Source organism: Lissotriton helveticus, assembly GCF_964261635.1.
Source record: "Lissotriton helveticus chromosome 1_1 unlocalized genomic scaffold, aLisHel1.1 SUPER_1_unloc_7, whole genome shotgun sequence".
Classification (NCBI taxonomy): Eukaryota; Metazoa; Chordata; class Amphibia; order Caudata; family Salamandridae; genus Lissotriton; species Lissotriton helveticus.
In genome coordinates, this window is record NW_027611714.1 from 1,593,297 (window position 1) to 1,620,427 (window position 27,131).

Consider the following 27,131-nt stretch of genomic DNA (forward strand, 5'->3'; position numbering starts at 1 on the left):
TTTAGGTCTTTCTCTTTTAGGGACATGTGCTCTGGACTTTAGGAGTGAGGCGCACTCCTTCATCCCTGGTCTTTTCCCAGCTGCGCAGCACTTAGTGCCAGCTGCAGCGTTTAGGCCCCCTGTTCTGTCCCTCAGCTGCCCAGCAAGTAGTGGGCAGCTGCTACGTTTAGGTCTTGGCGCAGGGCCGCAACCTGGACTTTGTGAGTTCTGCGCTAAAGGTGATTTATGCGCTAACTGAGGTTTAGATGCTGTTATGATCTATGTCCTATTGCTTTTGGGTGTTAGGAAATATACAATGTGTAGTATGTTTTGCGCACCCTGTGTTCTGCACCTCTGAATGTGTTGTTGATACATCATGTGCCTTGTTCCTTACACCGCAGAACGTGTGTTGATGCGTCATGTGTTTCTCTTACACCTCTGAATGGGTAGATTATTCATCATGTGTTCTCCTGCGCTGCACCTCTGAATGTGTTGATAATGCGTCATGTGCCTCCTTCCTTACACCTCTGAATGTATGCATTGCATCATGTGTTTTGTCCCCAGGTCTATGCCCCTACTTGTATTGTGATACTGAGGTGGTTGTTTTCTTCCTAGTACAGGTGGTGCTAGTGAGGTCCTGGTTACCAGTAGTTACTGGTTGTGTGCTCTATTTTTATATTGTGCTACAGTGATTTTCTGTTATGGTCTAAGTGATATTCCAAGGGCTTGATACTGAGCTCGCCCCTGACCAGAGTCCCAGGACCAGTGGACTCTATTGTGCCTTCCCTGACAAATTGCTGGGACTTGTCTGATCTCCCTGGGCCCCTGGGGCCTCGCTGAAGTGTGCCTCGCTCACTCCCCTTGGCAGCTCGTGCCCGGCCGCCCGTCCAAGCCTCGAGCCGCGCCGCTCTCCCCTGAGCCGCGCCGCTTCGCTGGGCCGCCCGCATCCTGCCTCCCCCTCCTCTTCTAAGCCGCACACATTGGTCGCCCCAGAGAAACGCTTGTAGCTGCCGGTCGCCCGCTAAAGCCTACTAAGGAGGTCACTCGCATTATCCCGTGCAACCAGGACGGAAGGTACTGTCCGATAGGCTCTATGTTCTAAGTTCTAGGCCTACAAGTATTGTATTGCTAGTTCTAAAAGTGCTGATTCCTGACAGTGGTCCAGGTGGCCCTGTCTTGTAAATATTCCCTGTAAATTCTGCCCGTACCTCTGGCACATTGTAAAGTGTGTGTTTTATCTAATGTGTTTTGGTGTAATACAAAGGATATTTTTATATAACCTTGTGTGGAGTTTCCTTTGTGGTGGGTCCTGGGTGTTGTTGCTGGGGTGCGTGCGCAAATACTTAACTTACATCGCCTCCAAGTTTAGCCTTGCTGCTCGCGCCACGTTACCTAGAGGGTGAGCAGGGGTTATCTTGGCGTGTAACTCCCTTGCCCTGACTTGGGAGTGGTGGTCTCTGACTGACTTTGGCGAAAGCCCTGGCCAGCCAGGGATCCCATTTCCAACAGTAACGTTTCCAAAATGGCCCAACACCTTTCTTGAACGCTACAGATGTTTTTGTTTAATGGAATATTATACCTGTTAACTGCCTTCTATGGCTAGCGTTAAAAGTGAGGTGTAGTAATCCAGGAAACAGCTTGAATTTAAAAGGTTTATTCAACAGCACAGCATAAGATCCTAGTACAGCAGCATCAAGGTTAAACTGCTAGAAAGTGCAGAATGCTACATGAGGAAAACTCTGTTCAGAACATGGAATGGAGACAGAAACATAACATGTCACATGCAGTTAAAGGAACAGTTTTACAATACTAAATAATAAATAAAAGCTATGTCAGAATGTAACACATCCCCCTCATTAATAAAACAACATACAAATGTATTATACAAAATTTTGTAAAGAAGTGGGTCTTCTTCGGACACGTGTATCATTTTTGACTCTTGAAGCCACTGAGTCAGAGAAAGAATTATCGTTTGTTTCAACACTGTCTAAATCACCACGAGACTGAAACAGAACATCATTCTGCATGGGACATTTGGCAACTTTACTCACGTTCCAAACTTTGCCATCTTGAGTAATGACAGAATTACTGAAAACTTTTTTAATTTGCATAGGTCTGCCATACTTACTCATGCCTTTGCTGACCATGAAAGGTTTCAAGATCTTAACCCAATCACCAACCCCCAAATCATGCTCTTTGGTTTTCCACCTTTTATTGTACCACAAAGCTGACTTGCTTTGCTTGCAACAAACCTTGCTGGCAATTTTTCCAATGTCAACTTCATCTTTAGTTAAATTTTTGCATTTCTCCTTAAACCACCAGGGACATATATCTGAAGCAGGATCTCTTCCTTTAAGTAGTTTGAAAGGACTAACTTCCGTGGTGGTATGAGGAGTTATGCGATAAGTCCAAAGCTTCTCTCTAAGCACATTCAACCAATTACTATTCTCTTTAACAGCATCAGCAACAAAACCCTTTAATACTCGGTTAAAGCGTTCAAACTGTCCGTTCTCATGTGGTTCATAAAGAGATGTCCGAATGTGTTTAATATTGCAACCTTTTAAAAATGATTGCATTTCAGCCGAAACTAGCTGCACACCATTGTCAGACACTAACACTGAGGAAGATCCTTCTCTCGCAAAAACTTCTTTGAAAAAGGAAATAACTACCTCAGAAGTAACTTTAGCCACAAATTTCACTTCTGGCCACTTAGAATGATAATCTATCATGACTAGTGCAAAACGTGATGTTTCTGGCAGAATATGGAAAGGGCCCGAAATATCAAATGCTATCTTGTTCCAAGGAAATTCTGGCCATTGCACGGCTTTGAGAGGTGGAACATGCAATTTAAGCATTTTATCATTAAAACAACACTCACTACACTCCCTCACTGTGCGGTCAACAAATCTGTCCATCCCTGGCCACCAAAAATTTAACCTTATTAAACGCTTCATGGCTGAAATCCCAGGATGGGTTTTATGAGCTAACTGAAGTATCAGTTCTTGTATGCATCAAGGTTAAACTGCTAGAAAGTGCAGAATGCTACATGAGGAAAACTCTGTTCAGAACATGGAATGCAGACAGAAACATAACATGTCACATGCAGTTAAAGGAACAGTTTTACAATAGTAAATAATAAATAAAAGCTATGTCAGAATGTAACATGAGGTCAGTCTTGGGATTATCTGAAGTGTGTATATGTTAGTGTATTTAGTGTGTTTTGTCATGTGCTTATTGTCTTTGTGATCTGAATTGTGTGTGGCGTATGTTTTAGTGTGTTATTTACAACAAGGGGTGGTGATGGACAGAGTCTCTGAATTAAGCAGAGTACTCTCACCCAGTCAAGAGATCAGGGCTAGATCCAACACCGTTTTTTAGCTCATTGCACCATCCCAGTTTCAGAACCTGGCTGTATGCAAATTAGTCTGTCCCTGGCCCAGTGCATCATGGGAACAGGGCAGACCAGACTACAAAAGCCAATTCTTACACTGGGAAGGAAACAAGCTTCCGGGGGTCTGCTTAATTCAGACACTCTGTTCATCACCACCCCCTTTTCTGAATCGTATGTTTTAGTGTGGGCTTCCCGTTCCTGTGGTTACAAGGTATGGAGTTAATAGTATACATTTACGGCAGGGTCCCCTTATGCTGGTTATAGGTTGATGGTAGGATAAAGGATAGAGAGAGGTGGAGAAGAAAAGTAGGAATAAGTGTAGGAGAAGGATAGCACAGGAGTAAATCAAACAATGCAATTTGGGTTGTCTGTTTACATTTTTTAAAGGCATTGTAATTTACAATGTCAATAGCTCAAAATAATGTAATTGCGAGACCTGTTGCATTGCAAATGCTTGCTTATAGTGTTTTCTGCCGTCTTCCCTCAGTTGTAGGTTGTAAAACATTTTCAAGAATCCCCACACTCTTGTTTGTCTTCAGACTCCCTGAGGGCTGAACTGGCATCCAGATAATTAACATGGTAAGGGCCTGTCGGCAGCGAACATGTCCAGGGCTTGTACACATACACTGTCTGCTGTCTAGGCAAATGCCCTTCACAACCAGGCGGCTAAAGAGGGCGGGAATAGTCAGAAGCTAGGGATGGAAAATCCTCTGATCCTGCTCGCAGGCCAGTCGCTACCCGCGCTGCTGCACGGCTCTGCCTGTCTTTGCCTGCCTCGCTACCACTTCCTGCATTATTTTGTCTTTTCTGTGCCCGAACTTGTTTACTTTCACCTAACTTGTATTTTTTGCCTTACTTGTCTCTCCTTCCTGTATGCCCAGTTCTCCCTCGGCCCCCCCTGTCGTCCCTCGCCCGTTTTTCCCGCCAACGTTTTTACTGCCGCTGCATCCCTGCAGCCCCGCATGCAAACACGCCGTTGAACTCTGGGACCTACTGGACTCCAACACCCCAGACGTCACCTTCCTGACGGAGACCTGGGTGAACCTGTCCTTGGCACCCGGCATCGCCATAGCCATCCCGGAAAGCTACACGATCACCCGCAAGGGCCGCACCAAAGGAGTAGGAGGAGGAATCGCCATCGTCCACGGGAACCCTCTCAAAATCTCAACAAACACCGAAGACACCCACAGCACTGCTGAACACCTGGACTTCCAAATCCACACCGACCCCAACACCATCCTCAGAGGAACCCTCATCTATAGACCCCTGGACCCCGACCACAGTTCAGCGACTCCATCGCCGACTTCATCAGCACACACTCCCTCGCCTCCACAGACTACATCCTCGTCGGGGACTTGAAATTCCACCTGGAGAACAACAACGACTCCAACTCTTCCACCCTGATCGACAACCTCAACAACCTCGGACTCAGACAACTCGTCACAACACCCACCCACTCCACCAGCCACACGCTTGAACCCATCTTCACCGCAAGATCACGGTAAACATCCTTTAATATGAAACTTTTACAACGCACTACCATTACAACGCGGTCATTACAACGCAAACCATTGCATTGGGGGGCGCTCTAGGATAGGGAATAGGTTAATTTACTATCCAATAACCTTCCCTAGTATCCACGGGGGCTGGAGTTGGAATAGTAAATTAAACTATTCACTATCCAACACCCAAAAGCGCTATGCGTTGTAATTGTATGCGATGTAAAAACCGCGTTGTAAAGGTATGCATGGTAAAAGTTTGCGTTGTAATGTCATACATCCCAAGATCACACGTCTCCGTCAATAACACCAGCACACTCCACTCCACTGGATCGACCATCGCTGCATCCACTTCCCCTTCTGGAAACCAACCACGCACCACCGCACTCAACAGTCTCCCCGCCGCTACTGGAACAAAGTCACTGTGGACCAGCTAACCACTACCCTCGCCCTGAGCCCACCTGCAGATCCTACCGGCGCCCTACGCCGACGCCCGCAACCTCAGACAGTGGATCGACAACTGCGCCAACACCCTTGCCCTGCTCAAGAAACCCTCCAACAGCCACACCAGAAAGAAAGCAAGCTGGTTCTCCGAAGACCTCCAGACCTCCAAGCACTTATCCGTGAACGAACACCAAAAAGCTACTCAGCCCACAAGAACGCCACCCACTGACACCACCACCTCATCAGATCCGCCAAACGAGCATCCTTCAAAGACCGCCTAAGCAACAACGCACACAACAGAAAAGAGCTCTTCAACATCGTGAAGGAACACTCCAACCCCAGCTCCGACACCAGCGACATCCCACCGTCGCAAAACGTAGACGACTCGCTGGTCACCATCTTCCACCGCAAGATCGCAGACATCCATGACAGCTTCGATGCCGCGACTGCCCCGGCAACTACTGAGACCCAGCCCCCACGAACTCCACCCACACCAACCACCTGACCTCTGGGACCAACATTAACTACGACGATACCATCAAGATCATGAACTCTGTCCACTCCGGATCCCTGTCAGACCCATGCCCACGCCACATCTTCAACAAAGCCAGCACCACCATCGCACCCCATCTTCAGAAAGCCATCAACATCTCCTTCGAGACAGCAACCTTCCCGGAGAGCTGGAAGCACGCCGAGATCAATGCCTTACTCAAGAAACCCAAGGCGGACCCCAAGGACTTCAAGAACTTCCGACCCATTCTCTGCTCCGTTTCCAAGCAAATGTCATCGAGAAGGCCGTCAACAAACAATTGACCAGATTTCTCGAGGAGAACAGCATCCTGGACCCGTCCCAGTCCAGGTTCCGCAGCAACCACAGCACCGAAACTGCCCTCATCCCCGCCACCGACGACATCAGGACCCTACTAGACAACAGAGAAATCGCAGCCCTCATCCTCCTGGACCTGTCAGCCCCCTTCGACATGGTCTGCCACCGCACACTACAAACACGCCCCCACGACGCCGGTATCCAAGAGAAGGCCCTGGACTGGACCACTTCCTTCCTCTCCGGCAGAACACAGTGCATCCGCCTCCCTCCCTTCCGCTCCAAAGCCGCCGAGATCATCTGTGGCATACCCCAGGGCTCATCCCTCAGCCCAACGCTGTTCAACATCTACATGGCACTGCTCGCCCATGCCGCTCGACTGCATGACCTAAACATCATCTCCTACTCCGATGACACCCAGCTCGTCCTCTCCCTCACCAAAGACCCCCTGGCCGCCGAAACCAACATCCACGAAGGAATGAAAGCCATCGCCAAATGGATGAGAAACAGCTGACTGAAGCTGAATTTGGAGAAGACGGAGGTCCTCATCCTCGGATCCACTCCCTCGGCCTGGGACGACTACTGGTGGCTGACCGCTCTAGGAACTGCACTAACGCCCACCGACCATGCATGTAACCTTGGGGTCATCCTCGAATCGACCTTCTCCATGACAAAGCAGGTCAACGTCGTCTCTTCCTCCTGCTTGAACACCCTCCGCATGCTCCGCCGGATCTACAAGTGGATCCCCACCGCAACGAGAAGGACGGTCACCCAGGCCCTTGTCAGCAGCAGACTGGACTACGGAAATTACCTCTTCGCAGGAGCCTCAGCCACACTCCTTAAACGGCTCCAATGCATCCAGAACACCTCAGCATGCCTGATCCTTGACATCCCTCACCACAGCCACATCACACCCCACCTAAGAGACCTACACTGGCTCCCCGTCAACAAGAGGATAACCTTCAAGATCCTCACTCACGCACACAAGGCACTCCACAGCACTGGACCAGCATACCTCAACAGCCGACTCAGTTTCTACACCCCACCCCGCCAGCTCCACTCCACCGACCACACCCTCGCCACTGTCCCCCATATATGTACCTCGCGCCAAGACATGGAACGAATCACTGACAGAATATTGACCTACAAAATATCAAACTACAGAAATATCGATGCAGGAATATCGAAGGCAAGAATATCGACATACTATCTACAACATGTTAAGTACAAAAATATCGAGAAAAAAAATATCAGTGTTAAAATAATCGTAATTAAAAATGTCAGGTTTTTTCGGTAAACAAAATGTATAAAATAAAGTAAATAATACTTATAAATAAAATAAACATAGTTAAAAATATTTACTAATGTTTAAATTGAATAAATAATACATATATAATAATAAAACATTAATTACACATATACATAAAATATATAATATATACTTACTTAATAATATGTTTTAATAATTATTTTAATAACTTATATATTATTAAAAAATATTATAAATTACAAATACATCTACACACTTAAAACAATAACATAAATAAAAAGTAAATAATTATGTTTAATACGCTAAAATAATTAAATATACTATCAATATTTATAAAATTCATTATATACTACATTATCTAAAATAATACAAATAATATTAAATAGCTGAAGAAATAAAATTACTATTCAAAGTCCCAAAAAAACTACAGTAATTAAAATGTTGGATAGCGTAGGGCTTAAAATTACTATTCACACTCCAGAAAATGCAACAGTAGGAAAAGCGTTGGATAGCGTAGGGGTAAAATTTACTATTCTCACTCCAGAGAGTGCAACAGGCGGGAAAGCATTGGCTAGCTTAGGTGTACAAATTACTATTCCAACTCCAGGGAGTGCAACAGTAGGGAAAGCGTTGGATAGCGTAGAGGTAACAATTACTATTCCCAATCCAGTGCAACACTAGGGAAAGCATTGGATGGCGTAGGGGTAAAAATGGCTATTCCCACTCCAGAGAGTGCAACAGTAGGGAAAGCGTTGGATAGTGTAGGGGTAAAAATGACTATTCCCACTTCAGAGAGTGCAACAGTAGCAAAAACAATGGATAGCGTAGGGGTAAAAATTACTAGTCCCACTCCGCAGAGTGCAACAGTAGGGAAAGCGTTGGATAGCGTAGGGGTAAAAATTACTATTCCAACTCCAGAGAGTGCAACAGCAGGGAAGGCGTTGGATAGCGTAGGGGTAAAAATTGCTATTCCAACTCCAGAGAGTGCAACAGTAGGGAAAGCGTTGGATGGTGTAGGGGTAAAAATTACTATTCCCACTCCAGAGAGTGCAACTGTAGGGAAAGTGTTGAATAGCGTAGGGGTACAAATTACTATTCCAACTCCAGAGAGTGCAACAGTAGGGAAAGCGTTGGAAATCGTAAGGGTAAAAATTACTATTCCAACTCCAGAGAGTGCAACTGTAGGGAAAGCGTTGGATAGCGTAAGGGTAAAAATTACTATTCCAACTCCAGAGAGTGCAACAGTAAGGAAAGCATTGGATAGTGTAGGGGTAAAAATTACTATTCCAACTCGAGAGGGTGCAACATAAGAGAAAGTGTTGGATAGAGTAAAAGTTAAATATAACATACTTATAAATAATTTTTGTATTTAAAATAATTAATAATTTAGTTTTTTAAATAACTCTACATCATTTACAAAAACCCATTAATAATTATTAAAAACATAACTACAATTGATAATTAATTAACAGTAAATTAATAATAAATATTAATTAATATATATTAATGACCAAATAATAAATATTGAACAATAACACATTTTTCATAACAAAAACATATTAATTATTAAAAATTGATTAACACTTAAAAAAAATTAAACAATACAATGCTTTTTTATACCCAAAAATACTTTTTATGAAACATTAATTACCAATTAATAAAACATTATTTCCAATGAATAACAATTAATTACCAATTAAAAATATTAATTGCCATTTAAAAAAAGTAATTACCAATTAAAAAATTGAATTGCCAAATAAAAACATTGATTACCAATTAATAAATTAATTTAACATTTTAAAAATATTTACCAATTAATAATTAATGAAAAAATAATAATTATCAAAACCAATAAATAAAAATAAATCATTACTTAATTACAATTAAATTACTTCCCAACCAATTCCCCTGTAAATCCATAACCCGCTACAGAACTTAAACGCAAAAATTAATTAAAATTAATTTATAATTATAAAAAATTAGTAATTAATTTAGTATAATTAAATTACTTCCCACCCTATTTCCCTATATTTAGGCACAACCCGCTCCGGTATTAAAACACAAAATTGACTTAAAAATAACATTATTAACATATAAAAATAGTACACATATAATATAAAACAAGTAAAATACTTAACAAAAAACATATAACACATACATATTAAATACATAATAAAATACATAACAATAATACAAATATCGATATTAGTAACATCAAGATTAGTAACATCATCAATCCATTCCTGTTGTCCCAACACTTGGCGCTGTAGCTGTGTCAGTTGCATTGCTTGCTCTTTATGCTATGGCACCAGCGAGTATATTATCTTTAACGGTGGTGGCAAGTTTATCATGGTCTGCTTTCAGAAGAGTGAATCCTGTTGTTGAGCCAATTTGGTGCTCTATGGATTTTCTTGCGTCCCGAACTTCCTGTAGGATTTAATCTAGTTTGTCGGGTTCTGAAGTCATGTTTGTTGGTGGGACACAGCTCAAGGAAGGCTGATGAGAGGTGGGGGTCCGTATCCTCCGTTTGTTGTTTGCCTGTAGTTGTGGTCGTCTCCGGGACTTTCCTTTTGGGGCGTCCCATTTTTATTTGTTTCCCTGCACAGCACCAGGAGGCCACACAGCGTGCCTACGGGTAGAAGTGTCTATTTGGGCGCAATGTCTCTGTTATTGCACGGGGTGATGCACTGACGTCGGCAGCAGCTCAGTATGGTCTGTCGTATGTATGGTTCTAGCCTGAACCAGTGGGCCCCTGTAGGCGATTCTGTGTATACTCTCCGGGCGGATGCAAGCTCTGTTGAGGCGGCACTCCAGGAATACATCGGACCGTTTTTAGAGACCACTACATATTGAAGCATAGACATTGGTGGAAGATTGAGAAGGAGGAGGATTACTGGACCAAGTGTAGCTTTTGAAGTATTGGAGGCCCTTCACTGGGAGTTGCTATATTATACTCTCGCCATACTGTTCCGGTGTTTGATACATCCTGTAGCAAACCAAGAATATGTGCAAGATATAAGAATAGAGGCTTCCGAATTTCGAGTAATTGTCACACTAGAAAGGATTGATGGGGTTTAATCCCCGCAGATGCTGAGATTGGTGTTTACACCTAGCTGAGGACTGTCTGGCAAATCTGTTTTCTATATCTAAAGATGCATATCGGCACCTATAAAGAAGGTGCTTATACCTATTGTTGGAGTGTGTGTTTTTACCTTTCCCGGGTTGAGTGGCATCTTTTCCCCCCATACTTTGGGGCATTATATCTGGCAGGTCCTGATGAAGGTGGCATTCTATCAGCTTGCAGCCACCGATACGTGTTGACCACGGCCTATATAACATCCTGCCCTTGTGCAGTTTCTGTCTTTGATCATCACAGTTACTTTGTTATTCTGTAATTGTGTTCCCCAGATATATTATGAATGTGAAGGTGTGTCTGGATTTGTGTGAGTTGGGTATGAAAGGGGTGGTGTGATGTTTCTGGTTGTTTTTTTCTGGGCTTTCATGTTTGATTATATGTATTGTTTTTCTTATTTATGTTGATCTGTGACTTTACTATGTTTAAATATGTCATTTGTAAAAATATTTATGGATTTGTATAAGCTATGAAAAAATATTTTGATAAAATGAAATGAAAATAAAAAACTGTATATTTTTCAGATATGTCGTTATAATTTTCTCTGAGTGGGTTCACACACCAGCTTGGGCGCTCACAGTTGACCTTTGGGATTAATTCCTATGCATAAATAAATGTGGTCATGAGTCATCAAACACTGTTTATTTTCCCCTCTTCTCCCTGACCTTGTTCTGTATCTTTAGAGGGGGTCCCCTTCCTTTTTTGCAATGTCTTCGGTAGTTTCCTCCAACTCACATCCCCCACCCCACTGTGTCATTGCACAGGTAGCTGACAAATGAACCCTCTACTTTTAAGTTGGTGATTCTCTTTCAGGCAGTTAGTTCGGTTCCATTCTCGAGTTGCCCCCTGTTGTATGCGGTGTCCACTCTGTCCCAAGCCTGAAGTACCTCCTGGAGTGCCTTTTTTCACCCTCCAGTGTGTGCGTGCTGCAATGGGGGAGGAGCTCAGTGACCTAAGTTGGTAGGTGCAGCAGAGTGTCTTGCTTCCCTCAGTAGGCCATATGATGCGTAACTCTTCACACAGTGGGGATTCCACCGCCCAGCGTCAGGGAAGGCCCATGTTTAAGGGCAGTATCCTGGGGCCTACTCAACATGTTTGTGTATATAAAGTAGTAGGAGGGTGGATGGGGGAGAACTGAGAGTCTCTACTCACCGTTTTTCTTTCGTGGTCTAGCATAGCCACTGCATGTGTGTTTGTCCCAGGCCAGTCACAATGTAGGACAGGGCCCAGGTGTCGCCCCAAAGTGCTGCCGGGCCGCCGTTAGTCCTGTGCAGAAGGGGTGTTTGGGTATTTCACATACCCAGGGGGAGCTTGCAGGTCTTCGCTCACCCACTGGAGATCGCAGCCAAGTCTGGTGTTGCGCAGGGGCAAGGTTGTGAGCTGTACCGTGCACTGTGCCAGTTTACTGGCCTCTGTTGCCGGCCATCTGACCCCCGGGGCCCCACTTAGGCCTGCCTCCACTCTCCAGCCTCCTGCTCGTCATCTGTCCAGTGGTCCCAGGAGTTCAGTACAATGCAGGTTTGGGGGAGGGTGGATACAACATTCGGCAACCGAAGCGGGAGAGGCGCGGGCTTGCTCTGTGTGTCATGCCAGGGATGGGTCCAGAGTCCTCGGTGATGCTGCTTCCAGGGTCCTAACCGGCACCCAGGGCTTTCCCGACAACCCCGTAATGCAGGGGTCCCCTGTCGGTCAATTGCCATATCTTTCTGTGCCATCCTAGCCTTCGTGCTCTCTCAGACCGGTGCTGTCTCCCGTATCGGGAGCGGGTGAATTGGTTAGGCCCTAAATGGCGTTGGCACCGGCCTCCGTTGCCGGCCCTCCATCCCCGAAGCCCTGCACAGGTCTGCCTCCCTTTGCTTGTCCCCCCTCTGGTGAGCCCAGGAGTTCAGTACAATGTAGTTCTGGGGGGGAGAGTGGACACAGCCTTCCGCCACCAAAGCAGGAGCGGCGCGGGTTCGCGCAGTGCGTTATGCCGGGGACGGGTCCGGCGGCCTCGGTGATGCAGCTCTCAGGGTCCTTGCCCGCACCCATGGTTAACTCTATAGCCCGGAATGCAGGGGTCCCCAACTGGTTGGATTATCGTACCTCTCTGTGCCGTCCTTGTCTCCGTGATCTCTCAAACCTGTGCTGTCTCACCCGTATCGGAATCAGGCGTTGTCAGCACAGTCTCTTTGTTTGGCTGCCCACAGGTCGCATCGACTGTTTTGGTGTGGGCATATCATCCGCCTTCCGCTGTGCAGTCACACTTCTCTCATCTGGGTGTAGGATGCGTCATAACAATGCCGGATTTAGCAGCATTAGTTGGTCCGGGCGTGGAGCTCTCTCAGAGTGTGTCCCCTATACACAGCAGTTGGTTACGCTCCCGTGGTTGTGAGTGACTGTATTGGAGAGGGAATGTCTGTGTGAGTGGCTGTAAGGGTGAGTGAATGGTAGTATGGATGTGTGAATGGTTATGTAAGTGGTTATGTCAGTGTGTGAGTGGTTGTATGGGGGAGTGAGAGGCTGTCAGTGACTGTATGGGTCAATGAGAGACTGTGTCAGTGGCTGTATGAGTAAGTGAGTGGGTGTATGGGTGGCTGAATGGTAAATACGTTGGTGTGTGAGTAGTTGTATTGGTGAGTAAGTGGCAGTGTGAGTAGCTTTATAGGGGAGTATCTGGGTGAATGAGTACCTGTATGGGTGAGTGAGTGGCAGTGTGAGTTTCTGTATGGGTGATTGAGTAGGTGTGAGAGTAGATGTAAGGGTGTATGAGTGGATGTGTAAGTGTATGTATATCTGTATATGTGAGTGGTTGTATTGGTGAGTGAATGGGAGCATGAGTGGCTATATGGGTGACTTAGTGGGTATGTAAGTGGCTGTATGAGTGAGTGGATTTGTGAGTGGCTCTTTGGATGAGTTATTGGTTGTGTGAGTGCTGGTATGGGTCTGTGAATTGGTATGTGAGGGGTTGTGTGGGGTTGGGAGTGGGTGTATGAGAGGTTCTGTGGGATGGGAGTGGGTGTGTGAGTGGTTGTGTGGACGTTGTCATTAGCGATGTCACTGACCATGTTTAGCAGCATGACCATCTCGCAGCAGCACCTTGCAGCTCTCCTCCATGGTCAGCGGACAGCCCTGCCTCAGCGCCTGGGCCCCCTCTACATGCTGTATTCAAAAGAAACAATTGCTGGACGGAATGCCAGACACTGGAAACATTCACCCCCAGTCACAAGGATCTGGGTTTAATCCATCATTATTTTGCTCACCACACCACGACAGTTTGGACCCAGCCATGTGCAAATCAGTCTCAACCCTGTTCCTTGTGGGAACAGTCCAGCCCAAACTGCCATGCCAGATACTCCCTGGACTGGAAACAAGCATCCTGGGACCGGTTTCAGGGCATCACCCTTCATCAGCCAGGCTAGCTTGAATCCAGTGGTGTAGTGAGCATGGGACCTACGTCTGGGCATACCCTTCCCACTTAGGGTGGCATATTCAAAAGAAACAATTGATGGACAGAATGCTGGACACTGCAAACATACACCCGCAGCAACAAAGATCTGGGTTAAATCCATTATTCTTTTGCTCACCACCTCAGTTTGGACCCAACCATATGCAAATCAGTCTCAACCCTGTTCCTTGTGGGAACAGTCCAGCCCGAACTGACAAGCCAGGTCCTCCCTGGACCGGAAACAAGCATCCTGGGACCGGTTGCAGGGCATCAGCCAGGTTAGCTTGAATCCAGTGGTGTAGTGAGCACGGCACCCATGTCTGGGCATACCCTTCCCACTTAGGGTGACATATTCCATCAATTGTTGTTGGTGACGGCGACCTCTGTGCTCTGTCCTTGTGTATAGTTAAAGCACTGTTCAGTGATCTCTGTTGAGGGGCTGTTGGGGACAGATATGATTATGTCAGTGATTCTTGAATGCTAATCTAGTGGGCATTAGGCCCTTTTGTGACATGGGCACCTTTCTGCTCAGTCGCTAAAAAGTAGCAGGTATCAGAGCTTTCTGCCTGTTACCGACCCACTGTGTGTCTTAAGTTATCGCGTCGCCGTCCCTCATCCCTGGCCAAGCAAGATCGGGCTGAAGATTTAGTGGGAATGGCCCCTCTAGAGCACCAGGCCAAGTTAGGCAATTATCCTCTGTGCTGCTGTAGAGACCCTAGTACTTGAAATTCTACTTCATTCCCTTTTCGGTGTCATTCTCTGCCATGCCAGTAGGGACGCAGCTTCCGGGGGTGGTATTTGGGGCGTTACATCTCACTAGTAAATGTATTTTCAGCTAAATAGTTGGGCACAGGTGCTTTTAGTCGGGTATGGTGAGATGTCTGTTGCATTTCAACAGGAATTTTTATCGACACACACTTTTCCCTTTCTGTTTTGAAAGTCTTTAACAATGTTGGTTGTATGACAAAATAACGTGTTTTCTCTCACTCCGCATGTGTCTCCTTTCCATTGCCCCGTTAGGCCCTCTCATGCACATTATAACTCAGCTCCATTCATGGAAACTCTACAGCTCACCCCCTCCAATCTTACTGCCCAAGCCACGCTCCTGCCTGCCAGTGTCTCATTATTACCTATTTACTTCAGTGTCAATGAGGTGTGTGCTGGTTTACATGTGAGTGTCTTTTAGCCTGTGTGTTTGCTTATCTGTGCATGTTTGTGTGCATCTATTTGAATATCTGTTTGTGGGTGTTAGTTTGTTTCTATTTGTATATATGTGTTTGTGGGCACCATTGTGGGTAGTTAGGTGTCTGTAAGTTCATGTTTGGTGTGTGTTTGTGGGTCTGTGCATCTCTTTGTATGTGTATTTCTTTGTGGGAGCACTCCTTTCTGTCTTTATCAATGTGCTTAACCTCTTCCTTAGAAGATAGAAATCCTCTTTTAATTAGGTATTCCCTATGCCTGCCCTATACATTAAAGCACACATTAAATTACATTAGCACACACAATTTTCTATGTATTCACAATCAATTATTTGGATAAGATTTTCAGTGTAAAAACTGTACTTGTAAATCATTATTGTTATCACAAACACAGATTGTTTATCCTCCACTCCAACTTTCAAACACAATGCGTAAAATAGAGACATAGCTTCCATTGGTGCAGCAGGTGCCATCGCACCAGAGTCCACTGAACTCTAATTATTGCTGGATTTTACAGTTTAACACGGTCTTGTCATAACTTTTGGACAACTTAACTAGATATGGTGATCTCCTGTATGTGGTGCAAGTACACCATATTAAGGAGTTAAGAGCCCTGTTCCTTGGGGCAGTTTACTTGAGAACCATAGAGGCTCGAAGGGGGAGCAGCCATAAAGACAAGCCCAGAGCAGTCTGGAGGTCGGCTACCGTGTACCCTCTAATGCCCTCACTACAAGTAGCCTCTTTGTTTACTATGGGAAATATGCAATCCAGAAATATCGAGAATCTATTTACTTTAACGCTGAAAACTGCCAACCATAGAAACTGAGCAGTTATAGTTACCTGGGCTGACAATAATTTACACTCCCCACAATGCACAGCTTATAAAGCAAGCAGAGAAACACATGAAAAAATTATGTCCTGCCCGTAGAGCGCAGGATTTTAAGCTGCTCCCTATGGGTAGGAACAATACTGGCTCCCGCTGGCGTCATGGGGACTTTGGGGGCAATCAACATTGATCATGTGGGTGCCCTGGATGGGCTTAAGGGCACCCACCATTTACTGGCAGGGCCATTTTTGTAAATCATTTATTATGCATGGTCAAGGCATATGCATGGTAAAGGTGTTACGTAGTAAAGGCATACGTGTTAATGGCATTGCAGGGTAAAGGCATACATGTTAAAGGCATTTGTTGGCATCTTTGACATTATAATTAGTCTAATCCTGCACTATCTCTTGACTTGAAACTAAACCCTGGGCCTTGATAAACTGAACACAGACAGCTCAAACAAAAAGTGTAAAAGCAGGTTTAGTGGAAATGTCATGTCACATTGTCATCACATGCCATTTTCCCAGTGCATTGTACCATTTCCCCAGCTTTCCCCAGATAAATGGTGCTATGAACCGTATAGCACTACTCGCCAGTACGTTTAGAGGGTGATCCATTTCTCTTCCTACCCTGGAGGGAGAGTTACTCCCGCATTTTGTTGAAGTTGAAGTGAAACTCTAACTGCTTCCAGTGTCAAAAATAGTCAGATTGGGGTCTGTGAATGCTCACTTGCTTACAAACTGACAAGGTGAATCATGCATGCAGTACAGCTACTAGTGTGTGATTCTGCACGTGCAAAACATGTACACCTGGCAGCTATCATCTGACTAGTTTTGTTTTCAAAATTTTTTTAAAGAGCTGAGGATACAGACAAGCCCACTGACACCAAGAGAGAAACAGTAATAACAGTTATTCACAGACCCTGACAAAACCCCTAGGCCTGCTCATCATGAGATCAATCTCCCTCCCAAACATTCTTGCTCAACTATTCACAGGCATTCTGGCACACAACTTAGTCCGTTCATAATGGCCTTATTGCTGCAAGCCACAGCAGTGGTGAGTTAATATCGTGCTGTTAATAAAATTGATAATTTCCAACACTGTGAAGACACTGGATGTAGGAAGGTGGATATCTGACTATATGGTTACCCCAACTCATTTCTTTTCACCGCTATTCACTTCACGCAGTAGCATAAACTATGGTCCTGAGGAAGCAGTAGTAGACCAATAGGCTCTATATTCACTACAGAAACATGTCGACCGAATATCAATTCTAGTAGTTATTTGTTTACACTACTATGCACTGTTTTTAGTTTTGAGAGCAGATAGGACCTCAATAAAATTGTTTGTCCATTTCCACTACCCAATTTTAAACATTTTTTGCACTTAGCACATATTACTTTTATCACTTTTGGCACTGCTAGTCAGTTTACCCCCTGATACCATAGTACACCACACTCACATTTGAGACATCTTGTTAGACTAGGCTACTACCCGCCTAATCTACTGTGGGTGCAACCACTTTTCTTCAGGATGAAGGATCCCAAATGATGTAGGGCGGTACAGGTTGGTAATCTCATGGGAATAATTATTTCACCACGATTCACCCTTAGTGGATTTCGCGGCTGTACCTTTTGACACACAGATAATTTTTGGGATAGTTTGCTTTTTGACCCATTGTTATCCTATTTGTTGGTATTCATAGTGGGAAGGGATGATAACAATGCTAGGTCGATAAATATTCCCTTTGACCCCCTTGTATTCTTTTTATACCCCAACTTTTTGCCTTGTGTTTTGCTGGTTTTTGACTTAGTTGGCCTGGGATCCTGCTATTCGGGGCTCCAGGCTATCTGCTCTCCCTATAAAAGGGACTCCATGTACTTTAGGTACATACCAGGTTGGGTATTGGGTCATCTCTGTGAGCCCCTGTGTAGTGTACCATAGGTACCCAGGGCATAGGTGCATCCAAGGCCTATCAGGGGCTGAAGCATGTATTATGCCACCCCTGGCTGGCCATCCAAACTGACACCACAGGCTGATCACTCAGCTTGAGTAAGGTGGTGTAATCACCCCTTACTTAGATATAGTATACCTATATCTACCTTTATATATAGACACATATGCACCTATAAGTCACTCCCATGGTAGGCCTCGACAATCCTCAAAGCAGAGTGCTTGGTTTTATGTGAGAGGGTGCCCTAGCATGAGCTGAGCCCCTCTGCAGCTTTCAGAACCATGTCCTTATAGCTGTTCTATGATATAGCTATACCATATACTCTTAAGTGCATTATAATCCTCATGGTTAAATGCTAAATTTGGTGTGGCTTTATCAAAACATGTGGTGTAAGGTGTCAAACACTTTGGAATACTACCGCCCCCACCAATTCTGGCAGCAGGGGTAGCATTCCACCCTTCTAGAGGGAAAAGACATGTATGTTACTGCTTTACCCGGTTAAAGTTAAACAGAGCTTCAGCATCAAAAAATGGATGCTGCTGCCACAGACACGAGTCTGAACTCCTGCTGCTGGACGAAACTCCAGCAAGGGAGGCCTGGAAAATGAGTTTCCTGTCGAGGGAGGTGCTAGCACCTCCCCAGACAGCCTATAGTGTATTGGGGCAGGGTGGGTTGAATGGAACAATGCTTTTCCAGACACTGCATGGGGCACACAAGATGCTCCATGCATAGCCCGGTTCAAACCAGTTACTGGGGCACTCCAGCCCCGCTCTGGCGCGATACTGGACAAAGGGAAAGGGGTGTAACCACCCCCTTCCCAGGTCCACCCATAGGCGGGACCTAGCGGGTAATCCAGCCCATTTACTTACTATAAAGATAGGTGCTGTGTCCCCAGGACTTTAGATTATCTTGGAACGAAACTCTGAAATGAAACTCTTGGACCTTCGACATTCTATACCGACTAGAAGACTGAAGACATCTCCCTTGTGGTCAAGGAGTGACCACCCTGTTTAAACAGAGACCCCTGTCTTTAGTAACAAGCAAGGTAAAGGCGGCAGTTGGCATTTGAGCTGATCCAGTGTGAACAGGAAAGCATTGCGGAAAAAGATTTCCGGAGTTACCTTTGTCATATATACTTCCTGAAGAGTTACCTTTGTTATACAGTTCATAAAGAGTTACCTTTGTTATTCACTTCCTGAAGAGTTACCTTTGTCATACACTTCTTGAAGAGCTACCTAAGGTAGATACTTCCTGAAACTGAATTAACGGCAGCGCTTCCTGATTCCTCTCTTTTTCCACAATCTGTTCTGTTTAAATGAAATCTTATCCATGTGTATCTACCCAAAACTGTACCTCTAGCACGAGTGCTCTGTAGCTGCCCTTTCCTTAGTAATTTACTCTGAACAATGGTAAATCACTGCCTTCTCAGAAGTAAATAAGATGTGACATGTCCAACCACATTTTTATTAAATATCCATGTATGGTAAAATGTTCCTTACTATATTTCAAATTTGGTAGAGAAGAGATGTCTTATCCAGCTGGTTAAATATTGTGTATTCACATTCTATTACATTTGCATTTAGTAATATTACATTTCTTTAAATCCAACAGAAAATAGGCCTTAAATGCACGGATTGATTATGAATAATGAAGATAACACATCAAACCTGCAAAAATTACCAAAAATTAGGAGCTCCAAAAACATCAATGCATCAGAGGCAGAGGACAGATCCAGGAAGACGCAGTCAAAGGCAATTCAGTGAGTGTCCGAGTCTGAGCTCTGCACCTCGACACCCCAAGACGAAGAAATGACCTCAACAAAATTAAGCCAACAAAACTGACAAACCACCTGCTGTATAATCAAGCGTCCAACACCAGCTTTGATCATGAGGCCGGTATGAGAGTTGGAGGAAGGTCTCGTGTCTATTTGGGATCCGGAGCTTGGAACAAACTCCCTCTTCAGCTTTGAGCTGTTAGCAACATGATAATGTTTAAAAAAAGGTTGAAAACGTGGCTTTTTGTCCATGTTTGAAACAACCGGATTTGCTTTCTTTTCTGACCTGTACTTTGCCCCGGGACACTCTTTGGAGTAGCTGTACACATTACGAGTCGCTTCACCATCATGATATGGCTAGAGCAGTGCTTCGCTATCTAAACTGGCAACAGACCAGCATTCAGTGCTCTAGGTGTATTGTTAAGTCTTTCTAGCCAAACCACAGGCACCAGGGAAAAGCACAACGAAGTGGAGCCTAACAACTGAAGGCTAAAGGAAAGCGGAGATCTGCTCTCTGAAGTACAGAGTATTGTCCCAATTTGCACCTACCGGAAGGAAGTTTAAGCTTTACCCGCAAGCATGCAAAGCCATTATCCAATCTAAAGATGCAATCACCCACACGGAAGCCTTACTGATATTATGAATGTGGCAGGTATTTAGTGAGTCTTGTATTTTATTGTTAAATCGGAAATCAAAATATAACACACATACAGGGAATGTGAAAATAACGCAAGTAAGTAGTTTATTAACTATGCTGACCCTTCAGGAAACACGGTCAGGAAAAAAATCATGCAATTCCACTGAATATGTCAAGAACTTTAGCCAATTAGAAACCATAAAAGAGCATCAGCGAATACAAACAGGGGAAAAACCATACCATTGCACTGAATGTGTAAAGAGCTTCAGTCAAATTGCAAACCTCCACACACATCAGAGAATACACACAGGGGAAAAAGCATACCATTGCAAGGAATGTGTAAAGAGCTTCAATCAAATTGCAAACCTCCACAGACATCAGAGAATACACACAGGGGAAAAACCATACCATTGCAGTGAATGTGCCAAGAGTTTCAGTACGTTAGCAGAACTCCAAACACATCAGCGAACACACACAGGGGAAAAACCATACCATTGCAAGGAATGTGGAAAGAACTTCAATCAGATTTCACAGCTACACGTACATCAGAAAATACACACAGGGGAAAAACCATACGATTGCAGTGAATGTGTGAAGAGCTTCAGTCGGTTACAAGAACTCCAAACACATCAGCGAACACACACAGGGGAAAAACCATACCATTGCAAAGAATGTGTAAAGAGCTTCAGTCAATTATCACACCTCCGCAGACATCAGAGAATACACACAGGGGAAAAAACATACAATTGCAGTGAATGTGTGAAGAGTTTCAGTACGTTAACAGAACTCCAAACACATCAGCGAACACACACAGGGGAAAAACCTTACCATTGCAGTGAATGTGTGAAGAGCTTCAGTCAAAATACTGGCCTCCACAGACATCAGAGAATACACACAGGGGAAAAACCATACCATTGCAGTGAATGTGTGCAGAGCTTCAGTCGGTTAGCACATCTCCAAACACATCAGCGAACACACACAGGGGAAAAACCATACCATTGCGGTGAATGTGTAAAGAGCTTCAGTCAGTTAACAGGCCTCTGGAGACATCAACGAATACACACTGAGGAAAAACCATACCATTGCGGTGAATGTGGAAGTAGCTTTAGGGATCTATCAAACCTCCACACACATCAGAGAACACACACAGGGGAAAAACCATACCATTGCAGTGAATGTGTAAAGAGCTTCAGTCGAAATACAGACCTCCACAGACATCAGAGAATACACACAGGGGAAAAACCATACCATTGCAGTGAATGTGTGCAGAGCTTCAGTCGGTTAGCACATCTCCAAACACATCAGAGAACACACACAGGGGAAAAACCATACCATTGCAAGGAATGTGTGCAGAGCTTCAGTCGGTTAACAGACCTCCGGAGACATCAACGAATACACACTGAGGAAAAACCATACCATTGCGGTGAATGTGGAAGTAGCTTTAGGGATCTATCAAACCTCCACACACATCAGAGAGCACACACAGGGGAAAAACATACCATTGCAAGAATGTGGCAGTAGTTTTACTTACTCTTCAGCATTAAGAAATCATCAGCGAGCTCACAAAGAGGAAAATAATCTTTTAAATGCTATGAATGCTTGAAAAGCTGCAGTCCATTATCACTCCTAAGCAGGCATCAGCGAACACACACAGAAGAAAAGCCTTCAAATGTAATGAATGTGAGAAGAAATGTAGTCAATTATCAAGCCTATGTAGACATCAGCTTACACACACTCTGTAAATACCGTACAACTGTAGTGAGTGTAGAAGTACCTTTAGGTCATCTTTCGCATTAAGGATTCATCCGTTAATGCACACAGAGAAAAATCCTTTCAGGTGCAGTGAATGTGTGAATGCCTTCTGTCAGTTATTAGACCTACGAATACATCAACTATCACACACAGAGTAAAAAAGAGCATTGCAATGAATGTCAGAAGTGATTTTGTCAATTGTGAACACACCTGGGGTAAACCATACAATTGCACTAAAATTGTGATGAGCTTTTGTCAATTTCTGGTCCTACATAGCCTCAGCGTACACACACCTTCATTTAACTCACTTAGAATAATTCCTAGAGATGCAGTAAATTCAGAAAAAAATTAAGAACATTAACAATATTATTGACTCATCTGAGGACATAGACAGGAGCAGAACAGTGCAGTTATTGTGAGATGAAAGAATTACAGGAACAAATATATTATTATGTGGGATATTCAAATACCAGATGAATGAAGACTCGACTAGAAGTAAAGAAGAAAACCAAAGATTTGTAGAATAATAAAAGTGTCTGTTCCCAGTGATTGTTCACTTCTCTACACATAGAAAAAACAACTTGATATAACAGGAAATCCACCAGGAGACTAGCACAATATGGAATAAAAGAAAAGAAACACTGGTGGTTTTTATTTAGCGATGAAGAGTTACAAAGAAAAACATCCAAGTGTTACTGTTCATGCTACCTGTAAAAGTGTAGGGATGAATACGATACTGCCTGCACATATTGCTATATTAGTATAAGTGAGTTAGTTGCTCAAACGCCATTTTGCTGCTTTTGCACATGACACTACATGTCTCTGTTTTTATAAAGGCAAACTGCTTGATTTTCCTTCACATGAGAATGATCTGTTTTTCACATCTCTGGACTCACACTGCGAACTCAAGTCTGCACAAAGTGTTCAAGGTTAAAATAACACATGTATGCTGTTGATGCAGGTTGATCGGCCCACGCTCTAAACACAACACAAACACAGCTGCTCATTTCTGAAACTCAGGTGCTTTTAATATTGCACTGCATGCATGAGACTAACACTTGGAAAAAACCTTTCCATCAACAAAGAGCTGTACTGATCTGGGATGTGATTCACTTCACCTGACTTTGGAGGTATGCTGTCCCCGTTTTAACCTTGAGATCCTCTATTATTATAATACCTAGCAAGGGGAGGGTGGTACACAAGGTGCTATAGACCTGGTTCCACTATCATTATAATATGATTTCTCCCTTTGTATTTTATGGAACTGTAACAATGCTGATTGTATTGATTTTTTGCATATTTTTACTTATGTTAGCAAATATACTGCATCTTAGAGCACGTAGTTGAAATAAACATTTTAAACTATACCTTGTCTCTGATTACTCACATTGCGGACATTTATGAGAATAAAAATGAAAGTGTTCTTGATTCCCACTATTCCTGAGAGGTCCTAAAGTCACTTGTTCTGGGTTGTCTAATCATTGGTAGCTTTGCTGTAGTACTGAGAACGAATGAGACACTGATGCTAGTTGGATAGGGGTTCTGGGCACTGAGGTGGGTTTTTGGTACACCACAATACACTGAGGTCCTGGTTTCCAGTGCATAGTTCTGTGCATGAGCAGAATCCCCGCAACATGGCGCCCAACGTCTTGATTAGTGCTTGTATCTGTATCACAATACCCTCACCACTGTTTCCGGTTAACAGGCGTGACGGATTAACCTACCTATACGAATGTGTTATAGGTTAATTCAAGCTTGAGATTTAAAAAAAGGTTCATGTTTTGAATAACTACCCTTTTTGTGCTGCAATTTATATAAATTGTTTTTCTTCTCCATATCCTTATGTGTGATATTGATATAGCTCAGCATAGTCGGGCAGCGCTCCGGCGTCATCTGACGCAGTTTGGAGTACCAGACGATGGTATGTCTGTTATCTTTGTGGTGAGTGCTGATTCAGCGTTCCCCTTTGAGCTTTTCTACTCTTGGGTTACGTTTCCTGCAATAAATGCGGATGAGGATATGTTCCAAACATACACTCACACAGCGATTCCTATGAACTATACTCCATATAGTACACAAGAGATTCCAATTTCGACATGGCAGCATCGTGTTTGGTTTAATGGCACCCTCCCCCACACTGTAACTCCGTTTCGGTTAGGTCCCTTGTCAATTCCTGGGGCCACTTTGCCAGTCTTAGCCGGGTTCACACCATATCCACGTTATCTCAATGCCCCGATTGACGACTTGTGTCAACTTTATACCTCTTTTGTTGGGGTACATAGGGCTTTAGTTCATTATGTTTCTTGCAGCGCAACAAGTTGGACTGGCCGGGATGCCGATTAGTCCCGTCATGGTTAATTCGGTTAATTCGGTAATGGGAAAGCACCCCCAAACTAAGTACGAAATGCCTTATTGGCTTGCTTAGAAATTTGACCAACTGGAAGCAGTGTTTCCTAATACCACTCCTGTGGAAAAACACAGGATTCTCACAATTAGTTTGCAGAAAGACTTATTGCCAGAGGTAACAGATTCTGAGAATTGGGGTAAAGTATTTGCAGCAGTATATGCAAACTGTTTTGGCATGCCGTCTATGACTGTCTTGCCCTCTGTGATCAAGCGTGTTCAGGATGAGCACAGTCCGGAGGCGGCTGTCGAGTTGGGAATGAGGCTCTTTGGAGTGTTTGACGTAGTTGCTGATCTCATCTTTTGTAATGTAAAGGGAGATGCGGTTAACTTTCAGGTGTCGAATGCTTTGCGCCTTGTCCCAGACGTCGACAAACCCCGAGCGTTACCGAGAATTATTGCGGAGGCTTATAAGACCATTGGCCGCAATAGTTTGGGTGTTAAGCCTTTTTCTAAAATGGCAACTCAACTGCAGACTCAGATGGCAAAGTCTACTAAAGACGACCGTCCAAATTTTCCAAAACAGAATTTGAAGAATAAAAAACAGAGGAAGCAGCAATAGGAGCAGGGGTCGTGTCCGGCCGCGCTGATACCAGTGTCTACTGAGCGCACTTATGATTTGTGCGACCACTCAAGAATTCGGTCTTCGTATAGATTTCAGGTACCTGAGCAACGTTCTCGTCGTTCTTCAGAGAAAACATCGGGCGCACAAGCCGGTGGCGGAGAACACGGCAGGGGTCGGAGTGCCCCAGAAGGACGTGAGCAGCCCCGCCCCTCTGATGATAAAGGCAAGCAGGACGACTTGCCACGTTAACGCCTTCATTTTCAGAAAAAGAAAGTTGCTGCGTTAACCGTAAGGTATGCCACGGCTAGTGAGAACACAGCTTCGGAACCTGACATGGACATTAACGCTGCTCGACAGCGCAGCGGAGGTTACAATAGTGCGGCAAGCACTGCGGCCATATCTGAAGGCGACAGCAACTGATACTTTTATCAATCAATCAATCAGAGTACTTGTAAAGCGCGCTACTTACCCGTGAGGGTGTCATGGGTTCTTTTGCCCTTGCAAGTTAATCCCTTTAATTATGCATGTTCTCGTATTGTGTGACAAGTACTGTTTATTGTGTGGCAAGTACTGCTAGTGATTCATTTGTAGCTAGCAATGTATGTTGGTACATTTTCTTGCAGCTAGCAATGATTGTTACTGTTCAAGTTTTATGCACGCGTAGAACTTAATACAAGAGCCTTTTCACTCTCACGTTTTGAACGGTTTCCTGAATACACGTGAGCAGGTGAAGGAACGCCCAAGCAAAGACTATAAATATCCTGCCCTCGCTCACAGTGACGCTTCGCGTCGTGCAACAGCATCACCGTGAGTGTTCCTGTTTGGCATCTGAGACCCGTCTGATTCAGTCCCTTTCTTTTGGTTCCGCTTCCCTCCCGTCTGGAATTCCTTCCGCTAGCTTCTGTTCCCGATTCCCTTAGAAAACCTCAGTTCCCGTTTTCCCTTTGAAAACTTACCTTCCAATTTGTGATTCCTTCATCGTCCTCCGATCTCCGAAAGGCACCAGTGGCTTCAGTTCCCTTGATCTTCAGTTCTGGTTGAGCCTTCTCTCGTCAATCCGATTTCCTGTGTAAACAAGTAAGAGATCTGGTTACCAAGCAACTCGGGATCAAAAGACAAGCATTGGTAAGGACAAGCTTCTTATTTGTAAAAGACTCGAGAGCTAGAAAATCATTTTCTTGATTGTAAAACGGATTTTTGGAACTTGGCATATATTTAAAGCAAGGTTATTTTCAATTGTCATTTCTTATGAACATAGTTGTAGACAAATCAATATAGAAAATCGTTATTGACATTTCAGCAGAGACAATAACTGTTTTATAAAAAAAAAACTAAACAGTGTTTTGAAGATTCTTTAAGTCATGTGTATTCAATGTATAATTTGACATAGGAGAATTTGTATGCAGGACAGAATTCCTATACAGGACAGAGGTTAAACTTCCTAAAAGGAGGATATTGTTGTTGTTTCTTTTTTTGTCTTTTATTCTCAGAATCCCTTTTAAGGACAGCAGCACACACTTGTCAGGTCGGCCACGTTTGGTGTCAAATTGAATACTAAATCAAACACAAACCATTAACCAATGATTGCTGATATCTTGGTGCATTGTTTTGATTATTCATTTTATTTGCGTATTGTTCTTAAAGGCATTAACCCAGAAATATTGAAACCTGACAATCATAGGAGTGTTAGAAAGGTCTTCTCAGATATAGGTAGGTAATAGTAATTTTAGCAATATTTCAAAAGAAAAGCAAAGTGTTATTTTGAGACTTGAAGGATTGTTGTTATTTTGTGAAGGTACGAATGAACCTGAAGTCCTGAACACTTCAAACTAGAAACCGAGCTGCCATCTCAGGAAGAGATCCAGTGTTGTTTGTCTTGTTTCTCTATCCACTTCCCCTTTCCCTTGTGGATTACGCAGTTGTGCAAGTGCTTAACTCCTTGCTGACTGATTAGTTCATAGGGGGGTTGGGAGCGTGCATCTCCAAGAAGGAAACAACAGGAACCTCATGTGTGAACGCTTGACAGAGGGTCTCAAGGTGCTATGGGGATGGGGT

The 27,131-nt window shown here is 44.1% G+C and overlaps 1 protein-coding gene across 2 annotated transcripts in view; it reads left to right on the plus strand.

The window, feature by feature from the left end:
• The window catches only part of LOC144806426 (uncharacterized), a 557,808-nt gene extending 534,335 nt beyond the window's left edge, over nt 1–23,473 (plus strand). For both annotated transcript variants that reach the window (XM_078672792.1, XM_078672791.1), the window contains exon 2: nt 19,557–23,473. In XM_078672792.1, coding sequence (XP_078528918.1) covers nt 20,363–21,877 — 1,515 coding nt within the window. In that variant the 5' untranslated portion in view covers nt 19,557–20,362 and the 3' untranslated portion in view covers nt 21,878–23,473. The remainder of the gene's footprint in view (nt 1–19,556) is intronic.
• The last annotated feature ends 3,658 nt before the right edge of the window (nt 23,474–27,131 follow it).